Source organism: Trachypithecus francoisi, unplaced genomic scaffold, assembly GCF_009764315.1.
Source record: "Trachypithecus francoisi isolate TF-2019V2 unplaced genomic scaffold, Tfra_2.0 Lachesis_group3, whole genome shotgun sequence".
Lineage (NCBI taxonomy): Eukaryota > Metazoa > Chordata > Mammalia > Primates > Cercopithecidae > Trachypithecus > Trachypithecus francoisi.
Window position 1 is genome coordinate 15,235,382 of NW_022681468.1, and position 16,088 is coordinate 15,251,469.

At 40.0% G+C, this 16,088-nt stretch overlaps 1 protein-coding gene and 1 non-coding gene across 3 annotated transcripts in view; one reads left to right on the plus strand and one right to left on the minus strand.

Moving 5' to 3' along the window:
• Positions 1–16,088, plus strand: part of CATSPERB (cation channel sperm associated auxiliary subunit beta) — a 161,960-nt gene that overhangs the window by 56,418 nt on the left and 89,454 nt on the right. For both annotated transcript variants that reach the window (XR_004432343.1, XM_033191569.1), the window contains exons 12-14: positions 8,129–8,175; positions 9,356–9,505; positions 12,062–12,220. Coding sequence is in view for 1 of the 2 variants with exons in the window: in XM_033191569.1 (XP_033047460.1) it covers positions 8,129–8,175; positions 9,356–9,505; positions 12,062–12,220 (356 nt within the window). In the remaining variant the exon portion in view is untranslated. The remainder of the gene's footprint in view (positions 1–8,128; positions 8,176–9,355; positions 9,506–12,061; positions 12,221–16,088) is intronic.
• Positions 2,918–3,024, minus strand: LOC117071626. Its single transcript, XR_004432394.1, has one exon. It is a non-coding gene; the product is annotated as a U6 spliceosomal RNA (small nuclear RNA).

A 16,088-nucleotide genomic window follows, 5' to 3' on the forward strand; every position in this document is an offset into this window, starting at 1 on the left:
CAGCACATGGATTAGTTAATAGCACCTGTTAAGGACCTTTTCAAGAAGCTGGAGATGGTGATACTGGAGTCTATGACCTGACTGGAAACCATAAAAAGATTTACATACTTGCATTGATTAATTTTTATAGCTTTGATGAGCCCAAGAAATAAGTCAGAGACTTAATTTAGGATTTGATTTTGAGGACGTTTGTGAACGATGTTAGAAGGCTCAAAACATTTGGTCAAAATAGAAGGATAAGTCATTGTAAAATAATAGTTATTCATTTAATCAAAGTAATAATCAAAAGACTTTAAGAGCGATGTAGAAGGTTATGTGGCTGTAAAAACCTTAACCCTTTTAAATCTCAGGTTTTTTAAGCTATCAAAAATCTAATAAAGACAACATAGAAATTATCTTGATAAGATGTAAAATCTTACATCTGACATAGGCCATCCATGGATATGGCTTATGACACAGGCCATCTATGGCATGCTTAGACTTTCTATCTTGTCCTATATTACCTCTTTCCTAAACAACCATTTTACTTTAGGACAGAAATTTACCATATAAGATATTTTCTCATACAAAAATTATGTTAATAAGAACACAACTTATAGAATTATATATTAACTAGTATTTTTTTTTTTAATTATACTTTAAGTTCTAGGGTACATGTGCATGACGTTTATATCATGTATAACTCCCCAATGCAATCCCTCCCTCCTCCCCCCTCCCCATGATAGGCCCCAGTGTGTGATGTTCCCCTTCCCGAGTCCAAGTGATCTCATTGTTCAGTTCCCACCTATGAGTGAGAACATGCGGTGTTTGGTTTTCTCTTCTTGTGATAGTTTGCTAAGAATGATGGTTTCCAGCTGCATCCATGTCCCTACAAAGGCGCAAACTCATCCTTTTTTATGGCTGCATAGTATTCCATGGTGTATATGTGCCACATTTTCTTAATCCAGTCTGTCACAGATGGACATTTGGGTTGATTCCAAGTCTTTGCTATTGTGAATAGTGCCGCAATAAACATACGTGTGCATGTGTCTTTGTAGTAGAGTAATTTATAATCCTTTGGGTATATACCCAGTAGTGGGATGGCTGGGTCATATGGTACATCTAGTTCTAGATCCTTGAGGAATTGCCATACTGTTTTCCATAATGGTTGAACTAGTTTACAATCCCACCAACAGTGTAAAAGTGTTCCTATTTCTCCACATCCTCTCCAACACCTGTTGTTTCCTGACTTCTTAATGATTGCCATTCTAACTGGTGTGAGATGGTATCTCATTGTGGTTTTGATTTGCATTTCTCTGATGGCGGTGATGATGAGCATTTTTTCATGTGTCTGTTGGCTGTATGGATGTCTTCTTTTGAGAAATGTCTGTTCATATCCTTTCCCCACTTTTTGATAGGGTTGTTTGTTTTTTTCTTGTATATTTGTTTGAGTTCTTTGTAGATTCTGGATATTAGCCCTTTGTCAGATGAGTAGGTTGCAAAAATTTTTTCCCATTCTGTAGGTTGCCTGTTCACTCTGATGGTAGTTTCTTTAGCTGTGCAAAAGCTCTTTAGTTTAATTAGATCCCATGTGTCAATTTTTGCTTTTGCTGCCGTTGCTTTTGGTGTTTTAGACATGAAGTCCTTGCCCATGCCTATGTCCTGAATGGTACTACCTAGATTTTCTTCTAGGGTTTTTATGGTATTAGGTCTAACATTTAAGTCTCTAATCCATCTTGAATTAATTTTCGTATAAGGGGTAAGGAAAGGATCCAGTTTCAGCTTTCTACTTATGGCTAGCCAATTTTCCCAGCACCATTTATTAAATAGGGAATCCTTTCCCCATTTCTTGTTTCTCTCAGGTTTGTCAAAGATCAGATGGCTGTAGATGTGTGGTATTATTTCTGAGGACTCTGTTCTGTTCCATTGGTCTATATCTCTGTTGTGGTACCAGTACCATGCTGTTTTGGTTACTGTAGCCTTGTAGTATAGTTTGAAGTCAGGTAGCGTGACGCCTCCAGCTTTGTCCTTTTGACTTAGGATTGTCTTGGCAATGCGGGCTCTTTTTTGGTTCCATATGAACTTTAAAGCCGTTTTTTCCAATTCTGTGAAGAAAGTCATTGGTAGCTTGATGGGGATGGCATTGAATCTATAAATCACCTTGGGCAGTATGGCCATTTTCACGATATTGATTCTTCCTATCCATGAGCATGGTATGTTCTTCCATTTGTTTGTGTCCTCTTTGATTTCACTGAGCAGTGGTTTGTAGTTCTCCTTGAAGAGGTCCTTTACATCCCCTGTAAGCTGGATTCCTAGGTATTTTATTCTCTTTGAAGCAATTGTGAATGGAAGTTCATTCCTGATTTGGCTCTCTGCTTATCTGTTACTGGTGTATAAGAATGCTTGTGATTTTTGCACATTAATTTTGTATCCTGAGACTTTGCTGAAGTTGCTTATCAGCTTAAGGAGATTTTGGGCTGAGACAATGGGGTTTTCTAAATATACAATCATGTCATCTGCAAACAGGGACAATTTGACTTCTTCTTTTCCTAACTGGATACCCTTGATTTCTTTCTCTTGCCTGATTGCCCTAGCCAGAACTTCCAACACTATGTTGAATAGGAGTGGTGAGAGAGGGCATCCCTGTCTTGTGCCAGTTTTCAAAGGGAATTTTTCCAGTTTTTGCCCATTCAGTATGATATTAGCTGTGGGTTTGTCATAAATAGCTCTTATTATTTTGAGGTACGTTCCATCAATACCAAATTTATTGAGCGTTTTTAGCATAAAGGGCTGTTGAATTTTGTCAAAAGCCTTTTCTGCATCTATTGAGATAATTATGTGGTTCTTGTCTTTGGTTCTGTTTATATGCTGGATTACGTTTATTGATTTGCGAATGTTGAACCAGCCTTGCATCCCAGGGATGAAGCCCACTTGATCAAAAAATATGGAACGCTTCACGAATTTGCGTGTCATCCTTGCGCAGGGGCCATGCTAATCTACTCTGTATCGTTCCAATTTTAGTATATGTGCTGCCGAAGCGAGCACGTATTTTTATTTTTAATAACTTTAAACTTTAGTGAAAGCTTAGGAAGCAAGAAATCCTGAACTGTTTATCAGATGTTAACATTTTATAGATGAAATAATTCTACAAGTTTTATAAACATGTTTTCCCACATCATAACCCTTTTTTAGTTGGAAATGACCCAGACATCAAAATGAGCGTCCCAAATAATTTTAAGATTTTAAATTTCATAAAAAGTTTACCTGCAAGCATTTACCCCATTTATATGTATTTGATTTTTTCATTTTTAATCATTAATCTAGATTACTTTTGAAAACTAAGATATTAGCACTAGTCATTATTTAAAGTTATTTTCCTGTTAACCATTTTTAAAGCTTGTAAACATCAGGGGTTCACCTAAGAACCTCAAAGTTAAACACATGGGCATTTTGCTGACAACTTAGAAGATTTAGCTGTTTTCATTGAACCACCAATATTAAATTAGTCTTATGTATCAAAAAAATCATACAAACAAAGATCATTCTGCTTTTGGCTGGGTTTATAGCCTTATAACTTTTATGCCAAATCCAGACAGTTTAATATATCTAGCAGAGGCAAATACAAAACATATCTAAACAGTAAACTCAGACAAAAATGTATACTGACACTTCTGAAGACATTTCTATGTTAATTTTATTAATCATATTTAAAACCAGTTTTATTTATCAAAGATTCATGTGAACTTGAAGAGCTTTTGGATTTCATTTATGAGTACTCATTTACTTATAAGCCAGCTTGGTAGTGTGCCAGATATGACACATCACATAATACATCAACATCACATAAACATATCTAAACATGTATATGCACACACAAATATCCAATAACTTTTACCTTCAAATTCTAGCCATAAGATAGCAATATAATCTCATCATTTTATAAAAGATAGCTGGATCTGAATTATTTTTATGACAAAATTGGAATCTGTTCACATGGCTGAACTTTGTTTGCCTTAGTAGGTAATCCAAGAAAAGCGATGGACCAAAATTTGGGTAAAGCAGTCTCTATGGCAGTTCAGTTTTGTTTTTTATTTTTATTTTTATTTTACTTTAAGTTCCAAGATACAAATGCAGAACGTGTAGGCTTGTTACATAGATACATATGTGCCATGGTGGTTTGCTGCATCTATCAACTGTCATCTAAGTCTTAAACCCCACATGCATTAGCTATTTGTCCTAATGCTCTCTCTTCCCTTGCCCCCCACCCACTAACTGGCCCTGTTGTGTGTTGTTCCCTTCCCTATGTCCATGTGTTCTCATTGTTCAACTCCCACTTACAAGTAAGAACATGTGGTATTTGGTTTTCTTCTGTTCCTGTGCTAATTTGCTGAGGATTATGGCTTCCAGCTTCATCCATGTCCCTGCAAAGGACATGATCTCATTCCTTTTTAGGGCTGCATAGTATTCCGTGGTGTATATGTACCCATTTTCTTTATCCTATCTATCATTGATGGGTATTTGGGTTGGTTGCATGTCTTTGCTATTGTAACTAGTGCTGCAATAAAGTAGCAAGTAGATAAGGGCCCAAATGTGCATGTGTCTTTATAGTAGAATGATTTATTTTCCTTTGAGTATATACCCAGTAATGGGATGGCTGGGTCAAATGGCATTTCTGGTTCTAGATCCTTGAGGAATAGCCACACTGTCTCCACAATGGCTGAACTAATTTACATTCCCACCAACAGTATAAAAGCGTTCCTATTTCTCCACAGCCTTGCCAGCATCTATTGTTTCTTGGTTTTTTAATAATCGCCATTCTGACTGGTGTAAGATGGTATTTCATTGTGATTTTGATTTGCATTTCTTTAACAACTAGTGATGTTGCACTCTTTTTTCATATGTTTGTTGGCTGCATAAATGTCTTATTTTGAGAAGTGTCTGTTCATATCCTTTGCCCCCTTTTTGATGGGGTTGTTTGTTTTTTTTCTTGCAAATTCGTTTAAGTTCCTTGTAGATTCTGGATATTAGCCCTTTGTCAGATGGGTAGATTACAAAAATATTCTCCTGTTCTATAGGTTGTCTGTTCACTCTAATGATAGTTTCTTTTGCTGTGCAGAAGCTCTTTAGTGTAATTAGCTCCTGTTTGTCAATTTTGGCTTTTGTTACAATTGATTTTGGTGTTTTCATCATGAAGTCTTTGCCCATGCCTATGTCCTGAATGGTATTGCCTAGGTTTTCTTCTAGGATTTTTATGGCTTTGGGTTTTACATTTAAGCCTTTAATCCATCTTGAGTTAATTTTTCTATAAGGTGTGGGGAAGGGGTTCAGTTTCAGTTTTCTGCATATGGCTAGCCAGTTTTCCCAGCACCATTTATTAAATAGGGAATTCTTTTCCCCATTGCTTGTTTTTCTCAGGTTTTTCAAAGAGGAGATGGTTGTAGATGTGTGGTGTTATTTCTGAGGTCTTTGTTATGTTCCATTGGTCTAGATGTCTGTTTTGGTACAAGCACCATGCTGTATTGATTACTGTAGACTTGAAGTATAGTTTGAAGTCAGGTAGCATGATGCCTCCAGCTTTGTTTGTTTTGCTTAGGATTGTCTTGGCTATACGGGCTCTTTTTTGGTTCCATACCATTGACATTCCTTACAGAATTAGAAGAAACTACTTTAAATTTCATGTGGCAGTTCAGTTTTTAAAAGTCTCTTTTATCCTGTTTTTCTTCCATTCCAAATGAGTTTCCAATGTTTACATTTCAGTTAAAACATAAATAACGAGTCCTATCTCAGCACCACAGCTTAGTAAAAGCAGATTCAAAGCATATTCAAGGCAGGCAGGAAAAAAAGAGAAGATAGCTTTAGAACGCTGATTAACTTTACAGTTGCAAATTAACCATGTGAGCTCTGATTTTTTTTTTTTGCTATAATTTGCCCATCAGTTTAAAATGTGCACAGAAATGGACCATAATACGTAACCAGCTGGAGTCCCAAAATCAGGGGCCTCTAGTGAGCAGAGGAGCAGCCTCTATTGATGCCTTGCTTTTGCCTCTGTATCAATAATTCCTTTCAACTAGATTGCCAGGAATTGGGCGAATTCTCCTTACTTTACACAACCGGTGTTGATGGTACCATTCATTGTCCCAATAGGCATGCCTGTGTAAATTTTGTCACACAGTTGGGAGAGCCAAATGTGTCAAAGAATTAATTTCCCCAACAGGCTAATGACTGGCAATGACCAGTATAGCCTTTTTTTTAAGCATATCCACCTTAATCTAAGTCCAGGTCCTTCTGCAATCCCAGTAAGCAGTAATGGAAGGGCAACAAATGAGATGGCAAAACAAGTGGACAGAAAGGGCAAAGGGCAAAGGAATTGGAGTTGGGACTGTTTCAACATTTATCCCAGGTATTTCCGACAAATAGCATTGAAAACCATAAGTGGGATACAGGCCCATTTAGATAACCTACAGAAGAATTCACATGCTTCTTTCCCCCGTAAGATTTGGCACAGCTCTGAGAAGTACTTTGGGGTCCAATACAGAGCAACCCAGCCAAGAGCCAGGGTGACAGAAGTTGTTCTACTTCAGGGTTGGATCCCTAGATTGAGTGGGGGGCTTATACACGCTGCCTTAAAGGGTAGAGAAAGAAGAAAAGAAAGTTGCAAGTAGATAAGGGCCCAAATGTAGATCACATACATACACAGTTACAGATTCAGATGGTACACTCCCAGGCTGATTCCCCATCAAGGGGACTGGATAAAAGTCCTGAAACCTTGTCTCAACTTCAGATGGCCCCATGAGCAGCTAGGTCAAAACAGAACAAAGCTCAAGTGATGCCACAGATAAAGATGGTGTACCTGCCCAGACAGTGTCACAAACAGCTATGTCCAAATGGAGCAGAGCTCAAGTGTTAACACAGAAGAGACAGAGGAGAACTGGGTGCATTCCAGTTGACTTATCCAGTTCTGAAGTCTGTCAACTTCTTCACATGTAACTTACCCTACACCAGCAAAGTGTAGTAGACAGCTAACGCCATGACAGGGAGAGAAGGAAGATTGCCTGAGACAAAAGTATCTCAGCAGCTGCCAGGAAAATGCCCAGAGCCCCAGCTGCAGGGTCAGCTTGCCAGCAGCAGCTAGTATTCATGAGCAACTCTTTTCCCATCCGGTAGCATGAAGAGGAAAGCTCTGGCACACTGCTGCAGCCAATTCACCCACTCGCTGCAAACTAGGTTGACAGACTAGACCACTCAAAATGCAGACTCCCTAAAGGGACTACCAAATTTGTAATGAATGCAAGCTTGGCTGCTTGCCACACATAAAGCCAAATGAACAAGGATGAGATGCAGTGAAAGGAAAGTGACTTTTATTCCAAAACCCAGCAGTTGGGAGAGTGGCCAGGCTCATGCCTTTAAAAGACCATTCCAAACTTTAGGCTGGGGAGAGGAGTTTAGAAGGGGGAACTTGGGGTGGAAGACATGCAGGAATGATGCTGGGTACAAGGTCTGTGTGTTTTGTCCCAGTGGCTGTCTTGAATCATGGTCCACCTGGAGCATAGGCTGGTGTCATCTTCATGATGGCCAGGTTGTAGACTAACCTCCTTGAGATAATCTCTGGAATTTTACAACTGACTCTCCGTGTCTGATTTGTTTCAAAATTAGCCCCTGGAACTTCTAAGCAAGCACATAATTAGATAAGTCAGCAGTGCAAGGGAGTGTCAGATGGGAAGGGAGGGAAACAAAGTTCCAAAGTATGTTTTAAAGGCAAAAATCAAGAAAGGAATAAAAAAAGTTTTAAAATGCATTTTGAATCTAAGCTACTCAGTTACAACTAGATTTAATAAAATGACATAAAATAAAACTAGACCAAAATATAAAGATAAGTTTGCTTTATATAAGTTAATGACCTAAAACAAAAAAAAATTCTAACTTAAATCTGAGACAATAGGTACACTTGCAATAGGGATAAGAAAATTAGATTCAAGTATACATTACTTGATGATACATAACTTTTATTATTATTATTATTTTCATTTACCATAAGTTTACTTGCAAAAATAACTTCTATGATTTTCATGATGACTATTAAGACTAACCCTTCCAGTTTTAGAAATACAGATGTGCTCATAATTCCTGTACCCTTGTATTTATTTTATAGTTGATTATGTTACAGTCACCTTTGAGAGAAACAGAACCCTAAGTGAGGTATGATATCGAATATTTTATAAGTTAAGAAATTTTGTTGTACATGACTTCATGGATTGTGATTAATCTAAAAAATCCTACAGACTGAAAGGCTTCACAATCACTCTTTGCTCCCAGGGGTGTTTCTACTTGGGTTTAGTAGTACTTACCTAATTATGTTAATCAGGACCTAAGCAATGATTTTAGAAAAACAATTTGTACCAGAAAGAGATGCATTGCAATGTTTTCTGGGCTCATATCCCTCAGAAGAGAGGCACAGACATTAAGGATTTTTTTTTTTTTTTGAGACAGAGTCTCACTGTGTCTCCAGGCTGGAGTGCAGTGGCATAATCTTGGCTCACTGCAACCTCTGTCTCCCAGGTTCAAGCGATTCTCCTGCCTTAGCATCCCAAGTAGCTGGGACTACAGGTGCACTCCACCATATCCAGCTAATTTTTGTATTTGCAGTAGAGATGGGGTTTCACCATGTTGGCCAGGATGGTCTTGATCTTTTGACCTCATGATCCACCCCTCTCGACCTCCCAAAGTGCTGGGGTTACAGGCGTGAGCCACCAAACCCAGTGACATTAAGGATTTAAAAAAAAGAAACAATTGTGATCAGTCAGAGCAACACAATGGTTGTTAATTTATTTTCCTACTGTTACTAAAACACCAGGGATTCAGTCTAGGTCCTGCTGCTTGCTGTATATACTGCCAATCACTGAGTCAACAAGTATTGCCAGGGAAGAAGGCTTTAATCCGGTGCTGCAGCCAAGGAGAATGGGAGATAAAAATCTCAAGCCTGTCTCTCTGAGTAAAATTGGGGGATTTACACAGAAAGGAAGGTAGGAAAACAGGAATTAGAGATAGGTAAGGAAGCAATCATGATGGATGAGGAGTCTGACTTCTCATTATCTGGATGTGGTGATCTGTTGAGTTTCAGTTCCTTGCCTAAGGGTCAGGTTTCTTGCCTGAGGGTCAATTTCCTAAAGAAGGAATTCAGATGAGACAAATGTAGGTTTTAAGACCCGGAGTTTAAAGACCAGTGGGTTTTAAGACCAGGGAGGGAGGGTTAATTACTGTTTGTTAAAAAAAACTGTAAATATTAGTTCTATGAACAATTGGGCTAGTTTCACTAAGAGAATTAGAACTTATATTTCAAAAACGGCATTAATTTTTCCCTTCTTTTTTTTTTTTATAGTCAAGTTCTTGTTTTTATAGTCAGGAACCATTTCTTGAATGGGTACCCTGCTTACCTTACATTTTTAAAGGAATGAAAAGTATTCCAAGAGTGCTAACATTTCTTGTTGACCAAGAGCATGATACGGGAGTTTTCCTCTTCCATAACAAGGTAGGCCTTATATCCCAGAGGGAATTTATCTTGACGTGACAACAATAAAAATTTACCTTAGCGAAAGTTATTTTCAAGTTCTTGTTATGTGTGGCCATAGAACCTAATAAAATTGGCTACAGCAAAATTATTTAAGATCTATAATATAGCTTGACACTTTAGAGATTTCTTGCCTGATTGTCATTCATTTTGATGAAAATGGAAAACATGATGCTGTGTGCATAGTGATTCTCCCTTGCTAATTCTCTAAAGAATATAAGCTGGGATTTTTCTATATAAATTTAAGATTCCATAAAATGGTTAATTAAACAGAAAAAAAATGGAATTAATTGCCACAGATCTATATTTTTTTCTTCCAAACGTCCTTAACCTTACCTGTGAATTAGAATTCTTCTTGGAGCCATTAAAAAACACATAAACTGACAGTTCTGATGGTTCATGCCTGTAATCCCAGCAATTCGGGAGGCTGAGGCAGGAGGCTTGATGCCAGGACTTCAAGACCACGGTGAGGAACTACTGCACTCTAGCACTCCAGGTGAGGTGACAGAGCAAAACCCAGTCTGAGAAAACAAACAAACAAACAAATAAAACCATAAGTTCAGCCCCTATCATCAAGATTGTAGGGAAGGAAAAAACTCTTTCCTCCACCTTCTTATGTTCAATGACTGGAGCCTTGCAAATTAAACCGAAAAAAAAAAAAAAAGATTAATAGGAGAAAACAGTTTATTTACATGTGCAGTGTGCACACATGGGAAACTCAGTGATGAGGTTAAAATTTGGAGGTTAGGTACCATCTTAATAGGTGAAGGGGAGAGGGAGAAAATCATTTATAGAAACACAAATTGCTTTTTAAAAAAAAAAAAGATAAATGGGTTTTCAGGACAGCAAACAGGAGATACAATTTTTTGTTTGTTTGTTCTTTGGGGCTTTTTTGAGATGGGGTCTCACTCTGCTGCCCAGGCTGGAGTGCAGTGGTGCAATCTCAGCTCACTACAACCTCAGCTCACTGCAATCTCTGCCTCCCAGGCTCAAGTGATTCTCCTACCATAGCCTCCCAAGTAGCTGGGATTACAGGTGCCCGCCACCACACCTGGCCAATTTTTGTATTTTTTAGTAGAGATGGGGTTTTGTTATGTTCGCCAGGCTGGTCTTGAACTCCTGACCTCAGGTGATCCACCCACATTGGCCTCCCAAAGTGCTGGAATTGCAAGCATGAGCCACAGCACCTGGCCAGGAGATATGAATGATTTTGATAATGTTTGAAAATCTAGGTATGAGTGGTCTTTCCTTCTCCTTCAGGGCTATAAAACTCCTCTGGAGAAGGGATTTGGGACAGGTTTTATTTGCATTCTTCCTTCTGGGAGTAGATCTGCCCCAAAGAAGAATTTCTGTCAGCCTCATTTCCTAGCAGTTCCTGCTTTTAGTCAGACACTAGAGGCCCCAAAGTTTTTTCTCTCTATCTGTTGAATCTCAACAGTCTTCAGCTTAAAATTATCTTTATATAAAAATGGAATTTTTTTGTTTTGAGACAGAGTCCCTGTCACCCAGGCTGGAGTGCAGTGGAGCAATCTTGGCTCACTACAACCTCTGCCTCCCAGGTTCAAGAGATTCTCCCACCTCAACCTCCCAAGTAACAGAAATTACAGGTGTGTGCCACCACACCGGCTAATTTTTGTATTTTTAGTAGAGACAGGTTTTCGCCATTTTGTCCAGGCTGACCTCGAACTCCTGGCCTCAAGTGATCCACCCAGCTCGGCCTCCCAAAGTGCTGGGTTATAGGCGTAAGCCACTGTGCCTGGCCAAAAGTAGCATATTTTGAGATTTCATATCTCTTTTTTCTCTTTTGAGACGGTCTCTGTCACTCAGGCTGGAGTACAGTGGTGTGATCATAGCTCACCGTAGACTCTAACTCCTGGCTCAAGCGATCCTCTGCCTTGGCCTGATTAGTAGCTGGGACTACAGGTGCATGCCACCGTGCCTGGCTAATTTTTAATTTTTTTATGCAGTTGGGTCTCACTTTGTTGACCAGGCTGTTCTCAAATTCCTAGGCTCAAGCAATCCTCTCGCGTAGGCCTCCCAAAGTGCTGAGATTACAAACCACTTTTATATAAAGATAATTTTAAGCTGAAGACTGTGCCTGGCCTGAGCTGTCATATTCTGATCCCCTTTAAAATCATGGTTGAATAGAACTGGAGTGTGGCTTAGGCATCCATACTTTTGGCATGATAGTCATAAGCATGGGCTTTGGAGTCTGTCTACCAAGTTCAGCAGTGATTCTATAATAAACCTCTCTTTGCTGTTAATTATAGAACTTTCAACAAATTATTTAATCTCCTAAACTTCATTTTCAACAACTATAAAATGGGTGTATGGCAGGGGCCAGAGTAGTGGAGTAAAGAGATCACAATTACTGTTAATCCTTCTAGTTCTATGTTGTGTTAGTGAGTGTATCTCTCTCTTAATAAAAATGCAAGTAACAGGAAATTCTAAAAATTGTAACACAGACTAATAATAATGGCAAAATTCTTGTGACATGCTCATTCTTTGTTTACCTAGGTTAAGAAAACTGCCGTTGTCTCTGTGAGCATCCTGAGAAATAATGAACCAAGTGCACAATCAAAATTTCCAATTTTTCGGTTTCCTCCATCATTCTCTTCTCCTGTTGGAATGGTATTTCATCCCCGAAGCCACTTTTTGTATGTTTATGGCAATCAGGTGCGTACACGTGAAACTTCAGTCTGTGTTAGAGTTAAATCATCCACCTACTGTATGCTGTATGGCTGTACATTAAGAACAGAACTTCTCTGATAACCTAGAGATGGCAGTGGGAGGGAAGACAATATTTATTGACTATTTATTGTATACTAAGCTTGGTGTCTATTATCAGTTTTTACCTTTCAGGTAGTTCATTGGCTGATGAAAATGAGCCATGGGTACATCAGAGTTATCTTGAATGTTGCCAATTACTATACATGTCTTTCCAGCTCTGAATTACTTAGATTTTGCCACTAACCTCATCAAAAGTGTATTTCTAACTGGTGTTTCCAGCATTTAATGTTTGCCTTTTTCTGTTTGATTTTGTCTGAGCTTGACTTTCTGACTCTGTTGTTCTTTAAGTTCCTTCTGGTAGCTTTTTCCACCCTCTGGCTGCTCCTTCAATCAGTTCTGTATCAGTACACTGAAAGCTTGGTAAAGGAGTAGTTATACCATCTATGGAGCATCTGACAGTTTAAAAAAGTAAGGGCCACAGATTATGAAACATTAAGCAAAACTTTGGAACTAAGAAAGTACTGCAATGACTTCCAAAGAAGGAACTAATTCCGTTTCTCAACTATCTATATTATGTGCAAAATTTAGAGATTTGTAAAGATGATACCCTGTTTCTAGGTCTTCTTAAAACTCTCTTCCATATTTTAGTTTTTCACACTAAATGGTTATGTATTAGTCCATTCTCACACTGCTATAAAGAACTGTCCGAGACTGGGTAATTTATAAAGAAAAGAGGTTTAATTGACTCACAGTTCTGCATGGCTGGGAAGGCCTCGGAAAACGTATAATCATTGTGTCTGGAATTGGTTCCTTCCGGTGGGTGCTTGGTCTCACTGACTTCAAGAATGAAGCCACGGACCCTTGTGGTGAGTGTTACAGCTCTTAAAGATGGTGTGTCCGGAGTTTGTCCCTTCAGATGTTCAGATGTGTCCAGAGTTCCTTCCAGTAGGTGTGTGGTCTTGCTGACTTCAGGAGTAAAGCCGCAGACCTTCACAGTGTTACAGCTCTTAAAGGTGGCATGTCCGGAGTTGTTTGTTCCTCCCAGTGAGTTTGTGGTCTTGCTGACTTCAGGAATGAAGCCACAGACCCTCATGGTGTTACAGCTTGTAAAAACAGTGTGGACCCAAAGAGTTAGCAGCAGCAAGATTTATTGTGAACAGCGAAAGAACAAAACTTCCACAGCATGGAAGGGGACCCGAGTGGGTCACTGCTGCCGGCTCGGGTGGCCAGCTTTTATTCCCTTATTTGACCCCACCCATGTCCTGCTGATTGGTCCATTTTACAGAGTGCTGATTGGTCCGTTTTACAGAGTGCTGATTGGTCCATTTTACAGAGTGCTGGTTGGTGCGTTTACAATCCTTTAGTTAGACACAGAGTGCTGATTGGTGCATTTACAAACCTTTAGCTAGACACAGAGCGCTGATTGGTACGTTTTTACAGAGTGCTGCTTGGTGCGTTTACAAACCTTTAGCTAGACACAGAGCGCTGACTGGCGTGTTTACAATCCTCTAGCTAGACAGAAAAGTTCTCTAAGTCCCCACTCAACCCAGGAAGTCCAGCTGGCTTCACCTCTCAATCCCCCCTCTAAACAGGACACCCCAACTGCTGTTGGGAATTGGCCAATGACAGCTCTAGCTACTTCCTGCTGGATAGAGGTGAAGAAGGGGCCCTGCAGTTGTAGTGTCCTCCAGAGGGGAATTCCTTAGGCCAGTGAAAGGGCCAGTGGGTCGGTCCAGGGGTCCTTGGTAGAAGTTGTTAGTTGAGCTCATTTGGGGTTCCATTTGTAAGACCATCTGTAGCTTGATGGCCTCAATCCTAGAGGAAACAAATTTGACAAGGAGGTTAAAAATACAGGGCCCAAAGGCGAGTAACAGCAAAATGGCTGTCACAGGACCTAGAAAGGGGAGAAGTAATGTTGCCCAACTCCAGAGGATGGTATAAGAGTTTGAAAGGTGTTGTCTGATTTCAGAAGCCTTTTCCTGTAAACACCAGGCAGCATCTCTTACTATCCCTAACTGGCTAGTCTAAAAACAACACTCTTTCCCTGGGAAGGTGCAGAGTCCTCTTTTCTCAGCAGTGAGGGGGTCTAGGCCTTGGCGGTTTTGGAGAGTCACTGCTGCCAAAGAGTCTATTTGGGATTGTAGAGTAAAGACAGATTTCGTTATTTCTTGCAGACTGTCTGAGAGGCAGATATAGATTGAAGTTCCACATAAGAAGAATATGCCTTGGCTGGGTAGACAGAAATTTACCCTGGCTTTTAAAGGAATAGGGTACACTGTTTTTTCTTGACTACTTCTCTCTCTCTCTTTCCTTCTGTATTTGACTTTGTCTCTCTCTTTCTCTTTCTTTCTCTCTGAATTTCTGTCTCTTTATCTCTTTCCTTTCTGCTGGTCTTTCCCTGCCTCTGCCAGACACTTATGCTGCTGTTCTCCTCTCTCCTTTCCCTTTTTGATGGCTTCAGCAGTGTAAGACTGCCACCTCCTTGGGTTTTTGCACTGCGTGCAGTAACTCCATAATTTCCTTGTGGTATTTAACGGGCGTTCCCCCAGAGGTTAGAAGCTCCCTTTCTTTCCTTATTGCAGCATGGGCATGTAGGATTAGATAAGCATACTTGCTATCTGTATACACATTTAGTCTTTTTCCCTTTCCCAGTTCTAAGGCTTGGGTAAGTGCCACTAGTTCTGCTAACTGGGCACTGATCCCTGGGGGAAGAGGCTTACTTTCAAGTATGGTTACATCACTAACTATGGCATAATCTGCCCTTCATATCCCATTCTCCACAAATGAACTTCCATTGGTATATAGGTTAAGGTCAGGATTAGCTAAGGGCACTTCTAAAAGATCATCTTGGGCAGCATAAGTCTGGACTATAATTTGTTGGCAGTCATGCTCGATTGGTTCCCCATCCTCTGGAGAAAAATGGCAGAGTTGAGGGCCACGCACATAGGTATTTGAAGCACCAGTCCCTCAAGGAGTAGCACCTGGTATCTAAGTAGGCAGTTGTCTGATAGCCATAAACTTCCTTTGGTACCTAGTATGCCATTTACATCATGAGTAGTCCAGACAGTAAGATCCTTTCCTTGTATTATTTTGATAGCCTCTGACACTAAGAGGCCACTGCTGCAACTACCCGTAAACAGTGAGGCCAGTCTTTTGCTACTACATCAATGTCCTTACTTAGATATGTCACTGGTTGTGGGGTTGTCCCACGAGTCTGAGTAAGGACTCCAAGAACTATCCCTGCTCTCTCTGTGATGTATAAAGAGAAGTTTTGTCCTATGGGAAGGTTTAAAGCTGGAGCTTATACTAGGGCCTGCTTTAAGGTTTTGAAGACTGTTTCTGCCTCTGGTTCCCATTCTACTAGATAAATATTTGCCCTCTGGGTCTCCTTGATTAGAGTATAGAGGGGCCTGGCTATCTTGCTGTATCTGGGGGTCCATAGTTGGCAAAAGCTGGTGATTCCAAGGAACCCCTGCAGCTGTTTTAATGTCTTAGGGCAAGGATAAACCAGTATAGGCTATATTCGTTCCTTACTGAGGACCCTGGTTCCTCTGGCTAGGGTTAGGCCTAGATATTTGACCTGCTGTAGGCAAAGCTGGGCCTTCAACCTAGATGTCTTGTACCCTTGGTTAGCTAGAAAGTTCGAGAAATCGTAGCCTGCTGGCATGAGGTTTCCGAACTGGTAGCCAAAAGTAAATCATCCACATACTGAAAGACCAGAGTGCCTGGACTTTAGAAATGGCCTAGATCTTGGACCAGTGCCTGACCAAACAGATGAGGGCTGTCCCTAAACCACTGGGGAAAGACCGTCCAC